Here is a 12,805-nt window from a genome sequence, read left to right on the forward strand (position 1 = left end):
CATCAGCCAGAGGCAGCTAACTTGACATTTATCCTTGGGCATCTTCAGTAAAAAACATATTTTCTTGAGAGTGTTGTTAGTGATTTTTTTCCTTCTTCCTCCACCGTAAAATTCTTGAATCTGTCCCAAATCCATTTCCCTCGCTTTTAATAATACATTGGGGTATTTTTTTCTTTATTGATTTGAGAGAGAGAGAGAGAGAGAGAGAGAGAGAGAGAGAGAGAGAGAGAGAGAGAGAGAGAGAGAGAGAAATATCGTTGGGAGAGAACATTGACTGGCTGCCTCTTGTATGCCCCCACTGGGGATTTGGTCCACAACCTGGGCATGTGCCCTGACTGGTAATCGAACCAGCGACCTCGTGTTGCATGGGTCGATGCTCAACCACTGAGCCACACTGGCCAGGTATTGGGATATTTTTGCACACTATTTTTATTCAATAAAAAAAATTGTTAATTGCTAGATTTCAGAAGCTTTAAAGTCTACCATCCTCCCTCAAAACTATGTCACCAGAACTTGAGGAATCAATAGAAGGATCATTGCTCTGATATATCACCAGTTTTAGGAACCGGAACAATGTTAAATGTATTACCTTAATCGCATTGTTTAACAGTGATCCAGAGCGTAGGAAACAGCCATTTCTCTTTTGCCTCTGTGAGAGCCAGAGGAAGGAACTGGTGATGTGTGAGTCCTCCACAAAGATGTATGACCGGGCTTGAGAAAAGGACTTAAGCACAAATGCAGTGAGCCTGTCCAGCAAAGAAGAAACTCAGTCATGAGGACAAGCTCACTTTGTGCACTGCCTCAAGACACTAATTTGCATAATTCAGTGAAGGAAATTATATGAAGTTATGATTTTCATAATTCAGTAGGGGAAATGATACTAGAATACTGAATATTCTCTTGTTTGTCCAACAAGTATCTGAGTCTCTTTTGTAAATCTGTCAATTTTATTGGTTTCTCCAGAGTTGATACTTTTCCTTTTTTTTTAATCTCATGAAGTATTTGTTGGAACTTCCAGGCCTTCCTACCACCAAAACTTCCATTTTCTGAATGATTTTATTACAGCACAATCTCCTTCTGTCTTTTCTAGGCTCCCCTTTCTTATTGTATAATGTAGAAGCTTCTTTCTTGATCGTTTCACATTAGGACACTTTCTGCCTTATATTTCCATTTTATGGGATCCTTATTTTACTGCTATCTACTGTGCTATCAGAGCAGGTGAGCTTTCATAGATGAATGGTGAGATCACCCATACGGATTTTTAAAGGATAACAAATTTCCATAAAAGAACTTCAATCAGAGAATAACTATTTTCATAATTCTGAAATATGGATCTACAAAGAGCATATGGACATCATTATCTTACCAAGTGTTTCCTTGACTTGTACCTCCACGATCCCCAAAGGTGCTGTATGAACCATCGTTATGCTTATAATTCAACTGTCTTTGGTACCCTGAAGAAGAAATTTTTCATAGATTTATGAAAGAGCAGATACATTGGATTATTAAACAGTTTTTTTTCTTAATACCTGTTGAGGAGTCATAGGGACACTGCTATTTTATTAAGATATCTCCAAGACTTGGTCATACCATTGAATTTTCTGATTGGGTCATTTTATTGGATATCATCACAACAGTAATTATAAAATCTTAACCAAAGGGATACTGATATGCATTCACAGAAGGAGATATTTAGGGATTCAGTTAACATTTCTCCTTTTGGGTAATCTCTTACCACTGATGAGGTGGCTGATGGCTTTAGACTTGATATTCTCTGTCAGCTGTCGTGTCTCACTCAGATAGTTCAAAACATAGATGTTAGGGACAAAAAGAATCATATTCTGCTCTCCACAACCATAGGGCATCTGGAGAAGATTCTGAAGGTTTTTCATTGCAGATCCTAGTATATCACCTGGGGAATAAAAGGTATAGAAAAATCAGAGGAACTCAGAGTTAGTTTGTGTTGGAATAGTAAGATAGACACCAGCTAACTGAGAGGTCAACTTACTTATAGAAGGGAGGACAAGAAAGCATAGGAGGCAAATAAATACAAAACAGAAAGAAAAGAGAAAAGTAGGAAAAATAAAGTAGATGGTTCAAGGATTAAAACAAACAAACAAACAAACAAACAAACAAAACTGATTGGCAGGATACATCTTTTTTGATGAGTGACATGTCTGGTAAAAACCAACTATATTCAAATATATGGGGAAGCATTACCACATACTCAAGTCTTTGAATATGAAGACACAGAGAGGTGACCCTTCTTACTTTTTAGAGTATATCAAGATATATGTTACAACATCTATTCAACCCCTTTTCTGATGAATACACAGTGCAATCTTTAGCTTAGTGTTCTTTCTCTCAATTCAGTGACTTGAGTCAGTGATCTCATTAACCTTGGATGGTGAGATAGACAGCTGCTTCCTTTGGGCTGGGAGACTTACCCAAGACCGAATATGTTGCTCTGGCAGATCCTTCAACCACATTTGAAGGAACTTTCAGTGACAGCTTTTCAGGTACTCCAGTTTCTAATGAAAGAAGACAAATATATATACATATATAAGGGAGGGAAAAAAACAAACACGAGAGAAATGTTCTATTTTTGTTTGAATATTTTTTCTCTATACAATCAAGATCCAACCTATCATTTCTCTTGGTTTTTATATAATTTCTTTGATGCAATCCATGTTTCTCCTAAAGCCATGATTCATATCATAGTGTAGCTCCTATTAATCATATATATATGTACTAAATTCCTATTAATCATATATATACATATGTGTGTGTGTGTGTATATATATATATATATATATATATATATATATATATTTGCACTAAATTTCTATGGATTTCCTATGTGTATACTTTATGGCACACTTATTTTCTTCTCGTCATTGTTTATGTTAATTTCCAATATTGTTAGTTTTTTTAAAGATCACATTTAGTCCCTAAATATGTATAAAGTGTGTGCTATGTATAGGTTATATTTTAAGTGCAATGATATAGCAATTAAAAAAAATTGTTTTTAATTGATTTTAGAGAGAGAGGAAGGGAAAGGGAGAGAGCGAGACAGAAACATCGATGAGAGAGAACATCGAGTGGCTGCTTCCTGCATGCCCCCAATTAGGGATCGGGCCCACAACCTGGGCATGTGCCCTGACCAGGAATTGAACCAGCGACCCCTTGGTGCATGGGTAGGCACTTAACCACTGAGCCACACCAGCCAGACAGTGATATAGCAATTTTTAAAACAAATGTCCTGACTTCCCGGAATTTTCATTTTAATGAGAGTAATAAGATAACAAATCAATGTTTAGAATAATAGATGTTAAGTTTTATAGAGAAAATTAAAGCAGAGGAAGTGTTTACATAGGTGAGCTAATAAGAAAAGGCAAATCAGGAAGTGCAGGGTGTGGGGAGAGGGCTCCCTACTACAAAGCTCTTTGGTAAAAAATCATAGGTGACTTGAGACTTTCAGTAAGTCAGGGAGTAAGATTTATAGATATCTGGGGAAGAGACTTCTAGGAAAAAGGAACAAAAAGTGCAAAGACTCCAGAAATTAGAGCATGCCGGATGTGCTCCAAGAGCAGATTAAACCTAAATTTCTTCTTAAAATTATTGTTTAAATAAAAAATATGAGTACATTAAAACTACCAGTTGAATAATAAATGTACTAATACACAGATATTTCAGTATTTTTGAAAATAGTTTAGAGAGAAGTTTGGGAAGCAATTCTGTATTGGAAGGGATCCTTTCCCACACTCATCAGCTTTTGCCCTTATTATTAGCCAAGATCTTTTAACTTCTCTGTGTCTTCATCTAGAAAAGGTTGTTCTTTATCAAATATCCTTAGATTTGTACATGGAAAAGCATACAACATTTCCTCCTTAGGACAACATGCCCCAAAGGGCATTTTATAACCACATAATTTGGCAAAGTGGCAGAATATGAATATTTTGTCTATTTTTGACACTTACCTACTGCACAGAGAAGTGTGTTGAAAGTTTCCTCCTTTTCTATTCCTTCAGGCTTTATATTGAAAAAAAGAATCAAGAAATGAAGTGACACAAAATCAGTCACTCTTAAGTACAGGAGAAAATGTTAGTAAAAAATTGAATTGTGAATATATCCATATTTGGGGGGATTAAATGTCCCATATACATATTAGATAATGCTTTTTTATATAATAAGGCCTCTGAGAAATTATACTTACATACCTCAACTAGTAAGGGCTTGACTATCGTATCTTTCTGTTTAAGCATTGGGACTCGAGGCACCTCATTGTTGCACAATTCCTGAGACTGCAGGGCTTCCGCAGTAGCTGTGAAATTCACCTTTCCTGAGGAATAAGATTCTTAAGGAGTTAACACAGCAATTCTATATTGAATGTTTTTTCTTTTTGAATTTCCCCAATATACATAATGGTTTTCTTTCAAACGATCATTGTTAGAGGAAAAAAATAAACATATTTAGGTCAGAGAGAAAAGCAAATCATTACTACTCACCCAGTGACTTGAGGGTCACAGCCCAGGACACAGTTTTCCGCCCATTTTCACAGACACAGTGAGATTCTTTATTCTGCTTTACTGGGACAGCCAAGAAGGCAGGAGAGTCCTCCAGCTCCACACTGACCTGTCCACCATACACACCCACAGGTTTGAGAAAGAACACAGGCGGAGGGTCAGAAATAGGAAACTGAAACTCAAAGGGACCAGGCACACTAATCAATAGGCAGTAAGGAATTGTTCAGAGTGAATCCTGTCAGATACTTGGTTGTTTAGAGGTTTGCAATAAGAGAATTGAAAAACTGACAAGAATTAGAACACATGCCCAGGATTTAGGCTTGTGCCAACACAAGGAAGAGATATTTTTCTCGGTCAGAGTGAAAAAATGAAGTAATCAGGTGGGAATTATATTTGAAATTAGGAATACACAGATAATATAGAACCACAGATGAACATAACCATACCACCTTGGACATGTCAGATAGTTTTGCTCTAAGTAATTATTCCCTTCCAAAATTAAGTTATATCATACTCAGTTATGATTTACAGGGAGATTGCCTAGGAGACCTAGGTAGTGAATGGTGACTGTGCTCCTTTCTTCGACCTTTGCTCACCTCTAGAGAAGTGACCTTACCCGAATGCAGTGGGACAAGTAGTTGAACACAGTGGCTTTGAGTGTAAAGGCTTCTCCTCGCACCACGGAGTAGGGGAGGGTGAGCTCTAGGAAGAAGGGCTGGAAGACTCGAAGAGACATGATGGGGGAGAGGCCAAGCCCTGTTGTTCCAGACAAGCAGAGTGCACTGGCCTTCCACTCCGTGATGGTGTCAGGGACCTTTATTGCCAACTCACTGCTACCTGATAAACTAATAAACAGAAAAAGAGGAGGAAAGTGAATAAATAACCCTCTGCCCTTTTTTTTTGGTATGGACCATAACTGATCTTAAAGCATGACAACTCAGTAACCTAGTGTGGCAAACATTAAACTTTATATAAGGTTGGTCACTGTAAATGAAGTCTCTGAAAGTTTTTCTTTTCTTTCTTTTTTTTTTTTAATCCTCACCCAAGGACATTTTTTTCATATTTGTTCAGATGGGGGGGGGGGAGGGGGGAGAGAGAGAAACATCAACTTGAAAGGGACACATTGAGTGGCTGCCACCCACATGACCCAACCAAGGCCGGGGACAAACTGCAACTGAGGTACGTTCTTAGCAGGAACTGAACCCGGGTCTCTCTGGACCGCAGGCCGACACTCTAACTGCTGAGCCAAACCGGCCAGGGCATTTTTCTTTTTAAGGGCAAGACTAAGCTTCCTGCTTTCTATTATTTTAGATACCGCAAGACCAAATTAGAAAAAAAAATTGCATTATTTCACCATCAGGTAAATGAACAAGGAACCTACATATTTGCCAGAAAGGAGTGTAGAAGAAATGAAAGGATCAGACACAGAGGATAACAGCAGAATCACAAAGGAGAATTCAAATCTTCACCTAAACTAAAATCCATGCAACAGGTAACTTACGAGAGTGGCACCAAGTCCCAGATCCAGGTCTCAGGGAAGTAATTCCGGACTGTCTCTTTTACAACTTCTGTGATCATCATTGGCTGACTGATACCAGCAGCTCCTACAGGTAAGACTGGTGGAACCCCTGCAAATGCACTTCCTGGAACCCCTGCAAATCCACCTGGTACAACCCCTATGAAAGGAAACATTCAGGGCCCAATGTAAAACTCATTGTTATCATTAATTTTTTCTAGTTGCCTTACTTATCTATTAGAATAAGGCCAGTTGCTCAGGGAATGTTTATTATTGAAACAATTTAACCTACCATCTTGTTATTTATATAGGAAGGCTAATCCTATTACTTATTCAGTCTAGAGGTAAATGTACTTTTCTCTAAAAACAAAAATAAATGTAGCTCTCCTTCAGCTGATTATTCAACTGGTAGAGAGAAGAATAAAGAGTAATTTAATATGTCAAATATTGCTTTTATATTGATGTGATGATCATGTGTTCTCCATTTTCAGTGAGACTCAAACTAGAGAAATAGATAGTAGCTATCGCAAGAGGATTTTAAGAATTATTTTTTATTTAACAGAACATGAGATATGGAGACCTAAAAAATAGGATGTAGTACATCCTATTATAGATGTGTGTGCTATAGACAACAGACACTCAATAAAGGACAGAAAATAAGCTTTAGATTGTCCAGAAAAGACTTTTCCAAAGTAGACTTTAAGATGATCATTGAAGGATGAGAAACAGGAGAATGGAGAAGGCATTTCAAGGGAATGGTGATCTGAGAGTACACACAGAAATTGAAAGGGGTGCTCCCAAAAACTTACCTCTCTGGAGCAGAATGTCTATTTTGGGAGTGTGTTTAACAAAGCTGAGTAAATAGTAGGTGTAATTATGTAATAAAATACCATGAAGACTAAGACAAAAAAATTAGATCTATTAAGGAAGAAGTTTAATTAAAAAAACTTACTCCAGAGATCAGAAGATGCATAGTGACTATGAGAAATAAATGACATGAAAAAAGCAGTGTTTAAGGGTGATATACTTTTCACTGTAGATGGGACAGATTAATGTGGAGAAAGACTGGAGGCAAGGAAGGTAAATTAGTGTGGTTTTTAAGTAATAATGTGGTTATGAATAACAATGGACAGGACTAAGGTGGTGTAACTGAAACTGAAAGAATAAATAGATGACAAATATCAAATGCAAAATTTGTATAGAGTATTGCAGAATATCTGGGGTAAGAATATAATGATGGTACTTTGATTTTAGGTTTGCTGGATCATTTCATCAGCATATTTTTATTTTAGAATTAGAAAAAATTATATAGTTTATTTTAAAAGTGATATCAAAATAAAGTAATAGTTTTTTAAGTTTTTCTTAACAAAGAACATGCTATTACATGGAATCATAATTATATTATTTCATTTTATGCTAACACCTCAGTGACTTTGGTGTTGTAATTCTGACATTAGATATGAAGAAATTGAGCTTCCAAGAGGTTAAGTGAGTCTTCACATTTTATTTTTTTTACTTTTTAAATCTATATTGTTGAAAGTATTACAGATGTCCTTCCTTTTCTTCCCCATTGACTCCCTCCTCTCTGCTCCCACCCCCCTCCTGCTTTCCCCAAACTACTGTCTCTGTCCATTGGTTATGCACATATGCATATAAGTTCTTTGGTTTATCTCTTTCTACCCCTGTCACTCCCCAGCCCTCTGAGGTTTGCCAGTCTGTTCCCTATTTCCATGTCTCTGGATCTATTTTTATCAACAGATTATTTTGTTCATGATGTTTCATAAATAAGTGAGATCATGTGGTACTTGTCTTTCTCTGACTGGCTTATTTTGCTCATCAAATACTCTCCAGGTCCATTTATATTGTCTCAAAGGGTAAGAGATCTTACAGCTGCATAGTATTCTATTGTGTAAATGTACCACAGCTTTTTTCAAATGTACCATTCACTCATCCATCTACTGATGGACACTTGGGTTGTTTCTAGATCTTAGTTATTGTAAATAGTGCTGCTATGAACACAGGGGTGCATATATTCTTTCTGATTGGTGTTTCAGGCTTCTTAGGATATATTCCTAGAGAGTCTTCACATTTTAAGGTCACATACATCATACCAGAGAGGGATATGCTCTCAGCACAGTGTTGTTTTTCACTATAGAGAATTTTCTTTCTGTTGAATATTTTCATTCACTTTTCTGTTTTCAACTAGAACTTTATTCCTTGTCTTCCCAGGTAAATAACTCCTACTATTTTTTTTTAATCCTCACCTGAGGATATTTTTCCATTTATCATCAGCTAGAGTGGGAGGGAGGGAGAGAGAGGAAGAGAGAGAAACATCGATGTGAGAGAGACACCTCGACTGGTTGCCTCCCCTATGACCCAACCAGGGCTGGGATGAACAGCAACCGAGGTATGTGCCCTTGACCGGAATTCAATTTGCAACTCATTGGTCTGCTGGCTGACGCTCTAACTGCTGAGCCAAACTGGCCATGGCAATAATTTTTACTTTTTAAAAATATGTGTTTATTTTATTAAAAAATCACTTTATACCACCACATTTCTTATTAGAAAGTAGTATTAGTAGACATCCAAGCATGCAGAGAGAAAATTTTCTAGATCTGATAGCTAGAGAAAAGAATTCTCAGTGTTGGAATCTTTAAAAATTTTCCTCATTTCCAGGTATACTTGAAACACACCAAGAGATTAATAGGATATCTGTCAAAAGATGCATTATTCTATCTCGTTCAATATATAAAAATCACTTTGATTTTCATAAAAGAATATGACAGGGTCAATTAATAACCATATGCTCCTGTACATTTCTCTGCCTCCCTTGTGCATGTGATACATGTTACTTCCACCACTGGCCATAAAAGTCATGTGCAAACCTGTATCTCTTACCCATAGTAGTAACATTGAAAGATACATTGGAGAAGATGGAGTTGCAAGTTAAAATCAGAATGAATGGCTTTGATTCATGATTGGTAGGGAGTTGTTCCAGAGAGCTATTGGACTTACAGCAGTTTTTGTGTAAAAGAAAAACAAAAACCCACCAAACCTGTTATATGCTTAGTCACTGATATGTAGGGGTTTGTTTGTTACTGCAGTAAAACCTAGCTTATCCTGATTAATTTAGGTATTGAATTCCCAGTGGATAAAAAGAATTTGAAGAAGCAGGACTATTAAAGGCCAGAAATTAGTCAATTTTGATTTGAGAGAAAGAGAGAGAGAGAGAGAGAAAGAGAGAGAGAGAGAGAAACAATAATTGCCTTTAAAAGTCTTATTTGTTAGGGGGGAAATGTTAATTAAAGAAAATGTACAAAGAAGTTGCTGTAGAGTCACAACATTCAATACTTACAAAAATAGTTTTATCCCAATCCAACCTAGCAAAGTATTATTTTTCTTTTTTCTATTTTCTATTGTTTTATTTTATTTTTTTGTTTTGTTTTTTAATCCTCACCTGACGATATTTTTCTATTTATCTTCAGATAGAGTGGGAGGGAGGGAGAGAGAGGAAGAGAAAGAGAAACATCGACATGAGAGGGACACATTGGCTGGCTGCCTTCTGCACGACCCTGTCCAGGGCCAGGGATGAACCGCAACCAAGGTTTGTGCCCTTGACTGAAATCGAACCTACAACTCTTTGGTCTGGGGACTGACGCTCTAACCACTGAACCAAACTGGCCAGGGCAATTTTTTCTAATGTTTTATAATAGCAATATGACATAATAATATTTTCTATTATTCTAGCAGAGAAATAAATCTCACCTCCAATACCCGAATAAGAGCCCACAGGCGCTGATGCATATACCAAAGGCGGATAACAAAAATTTGGTTTGTTGATTTTTGAGTTGGTAAAAATATTTAATCCTGCAGACTGGAAGAAAATTAATTATTAGAGCATATTGGCAATCCAATTTTAAGACTGGAATATTTTCTTACATTTGTATTATACTTTCACTGTTATTATACATATAACTCATAGGACTGTGAAAATTCTACACAATAGAGAAGAGAGCTATTTTATGAATATAAAAATAGAATCACAGAAACTCTAGTTTAGGGAGAACGAAGTAAGAAATAAATGTTTAGGTGAGAAGGGTGAAGGGATTAGCAAAGAAAAAAAAGACTCATGGACACAGACAACAGTATGATAACTGCCGGAGCAAAGGGGGGATGGGAGGAGCTAGAAGAAGGTAAAGGGCAGATAAATGGTGATGGAAGGAGACTCGACTTGGGGTGGTGAACATACAATACAATATACAGATGAGGTATTGTAGAATTGAAACCTATATAATTTTATTAACCAATGTCATTCCAATAAATTCAATAAAAAAATTAACCAACCAACCAACTGAACAAACAAAAAAGAAGTAAATGTTTAAAGATGAAACAGAGACTTAATCAACCTAGAGTCGTCTTTCTGTGCTACCACCACCAATGGGTTTATGACTCTGAAAATTAAGAAGGGGGAGGCCTCAATTGCTCTCAGCTAGGCTGCAGACCTCTGTTGGAAGATTTACATAGATTTTATTCAAGGTACAATGAGACTTTTTATTCTGTTTTGGTGGTGATCAGATTTAGTCTCACAACCTGGATAAACTTCCTTTTCATAACTCTACCTAGTTATACTTAATTCCAAAGATACACAGTTTATCTAACATACCTAAAGCATGCTAATATCTCTACCCCAAGCATTGTAAATATTTTCTTTATGAAAGGCTACTTTCAGTCTCCTGAAATTTTACTGCTTGGAGAGAGATGGCTCAATGATTGTACTTTGTGCATTCAGTCATCCAACATTTATTTATTGTGCCAATGACAATTATATTGGCTGCCAGTGAGGTGCTCACCTTTCCAGAGATATCAGAGGCAGTATAGAAAATGTTTTTTTTTCACATATTAGAATCTCTGCAAATCACTGAGAGGGGCATATGACAGTGGTAACTAGCTTTGAGATCAACTTAATTAAGGTTGTAGGCCTTAAAAGTATCCCACTTGCTATTTAAAGTGCCAGAGAAATTCATAATTAAATATCTGTATGTATACAAAGTTAGCTATGTGTCTGAGGTCTTCATGTTTATCTGTGAATCGTAGTTTTGTTTGGGGAAGGAGGCAGGGGCAGGGGCAGGATCAGATTCTAGAGCTTACAAAGACATAGAAGTCAATTTGGTTATGTTTTTAGGAGGAAGAATTACCTCAAACATACTGTAAACATTATCATCCAGAGGTTGCTTTGGTGTGTAAAGCATTCCGTTGTGAATGATGTCTTTTGCAACTGTGCATTCTGCAGGGTTGACATGAATGAAACCTGTATGCGGACTGTTCAAGTCATTCTTTACCGGTAACAAACTATAGACCTGCAAAATCGAGAAAAGAAAGAAAACACCCTTGTAGTTTTTTTTTTTTTTTCTTATTTTACATGGGATAATGTTAAATCTGGTATTTAAAAGATCATAGTGTTTAGCAATCTCATGTTAACATTATAAAAGGCAACACAGGGAATCATGGAGAGATATTAAAGGTTACAGACCCTAAGCCTCTTGTTGTACAAAAGAAATTGATATAGAAAGAAATAAAATTGATTGATTAAAGTCTCAGAGCCCAGTTTGGTTGTGTAACAATAAAACCCAAGTCACCTGTCTCCCAGCCCTTATGCCTACTTTCATTTTATTTTATTTTTTATTATTGATTTTTTTAGAGAGAGAGGAAGAGAGAGGTAGAAACATCAAGGTGAGAGAGAAACATTGATTGGCTGCCCCTTGCATGCCCCCCAGTGGGGATTGAGCACACAACCTGGGCATGTACCCTGACAAGGAATTGAACTGGGACTTCTCAGTCCATGAGAAATGCTCAATCCACTGAGCTACACAAGCAGGGCCCAAATGCCTACTTCTAAAACAAAGCAGAGAACGTGCCTCGTACAAAGAAGTAAACGAGAACAAAAGCTATTTATAATCCTGTCATTCAGGAATAAACTCTGTAAATACTTGACTTATATCCTTTTTCCACGTTATATGATTAAGTTCTTATCAATTTTTTGTTTTGTTTTTCAGGAGGAAATACTTATCAAGTTTGAAAAAAAATTTTTTTTTTCAAGTTTATCATTTTAGGACCATGCTTAGCTTAAAAAAACAAAAACAGAAACAAACAAAAAAACTAGGTACAGTTTTTTCTTTGGAATAAATCAATTTCAGTTCAGCTTTTGCCCCAAATAAGGCCACTTTCACAGTCACATAGTGTTTAGGCCATTGAACACACACTGTGCTCTATGCAGACCTCCTAATTTGGTTGCTGTCATTTCTTTCTTTCCTTTTTTTTTTTTTTAAATCTGATAATTTTTTATTTTTGTTTATTTATTTTTAAATTAATTTTTATTTAATTAATTATTTTTTGTTACAGATGCTTCTCCTTTTCCCCCCATTGACTCCTTCCTCTTGTTCCTTCCCCCGACCCCCCGCATTGTTGTCTATGTCCCTTGGTTAGCTTATATGCATCAGTTCTTTGGTTTATCTCTTCCCTCCCCCACCCCCTCCTCTGAAGTTTGTCATTCTGAACCCTACTTCTGTGTCTCTGGGTCTCTTTTGTTGATCACCTTATTTTGTTCATTATATTCTACAAATAAGTGAGATCATGTGATACTGTCATTTCTTACCTGAACTATGACAATAACCTCTTAACTATTTTATGTTCATTCATTCTTGTTTTCATATGTTCAGCAGCAAACAGGTTCCTCTTAATAGATAAATCTAAATTGTCACTCCCC

The 12,805-nt window shown here is 36.5% G+C and overlaps 1 protein-coding gene across 1 annotated transcript in view; it reads right to left on the reverse strand.

Moving 5' to 3' along the window:
• Window positions 1-12,805, reverse strand: part of LOC118623323 (pregnancy zone protein-like) — a 62,756-nt gene that overhangs the window by 23,539 nt on the left and 26,412 nt on the right. The window contains 12 exon segments of the mRNA XM_036250836.1: window positions 590-746; window positions 1,367-1,454; window positions 1,736-1,912; window positions 2,448-2,531; window positions 3,981-4,032; window positions 4,221-4,342; window positions 4,509-4,635; window positions 5,143-5,371; window positions 6,028-6,202; window positions 7,638-7,641; window positions 9,851-9,916; window positions 11,238-11,399. Of these exon segments, the coding sequence (XP_036106729.1) occupies window positions 590-746; window positions 1,367-1,454; window positions 1,736-1,912; window positions 2,448-2,531; window positions 3,981-4,032; window positions 4,221-4,342; window positions 4,509-4,635; window positions 5,143-5,371; window positions 6,028-6,202; window positions 7,638-7,641; window positions 9,851-9,916; window positions 11,238-11,399 (1,443 nt within the window).

The sequence above is a fragment of the Molossus molossus genome, unplaced genomic scaffold (genome assembly GCF_014108415.1).
Source record: "Molossus molossus isolate mMolMol1 unplaced genomic scaffold, mMolMol1.p scaffold_m16_p_10, whole genome shotgun sequence".
NCBI classification, from domain to species: Eukaryota; Metazoa; Chordata; class Mammalia; order Chiroptera; family Molossidae; genus Molossus; species Molossus molossus.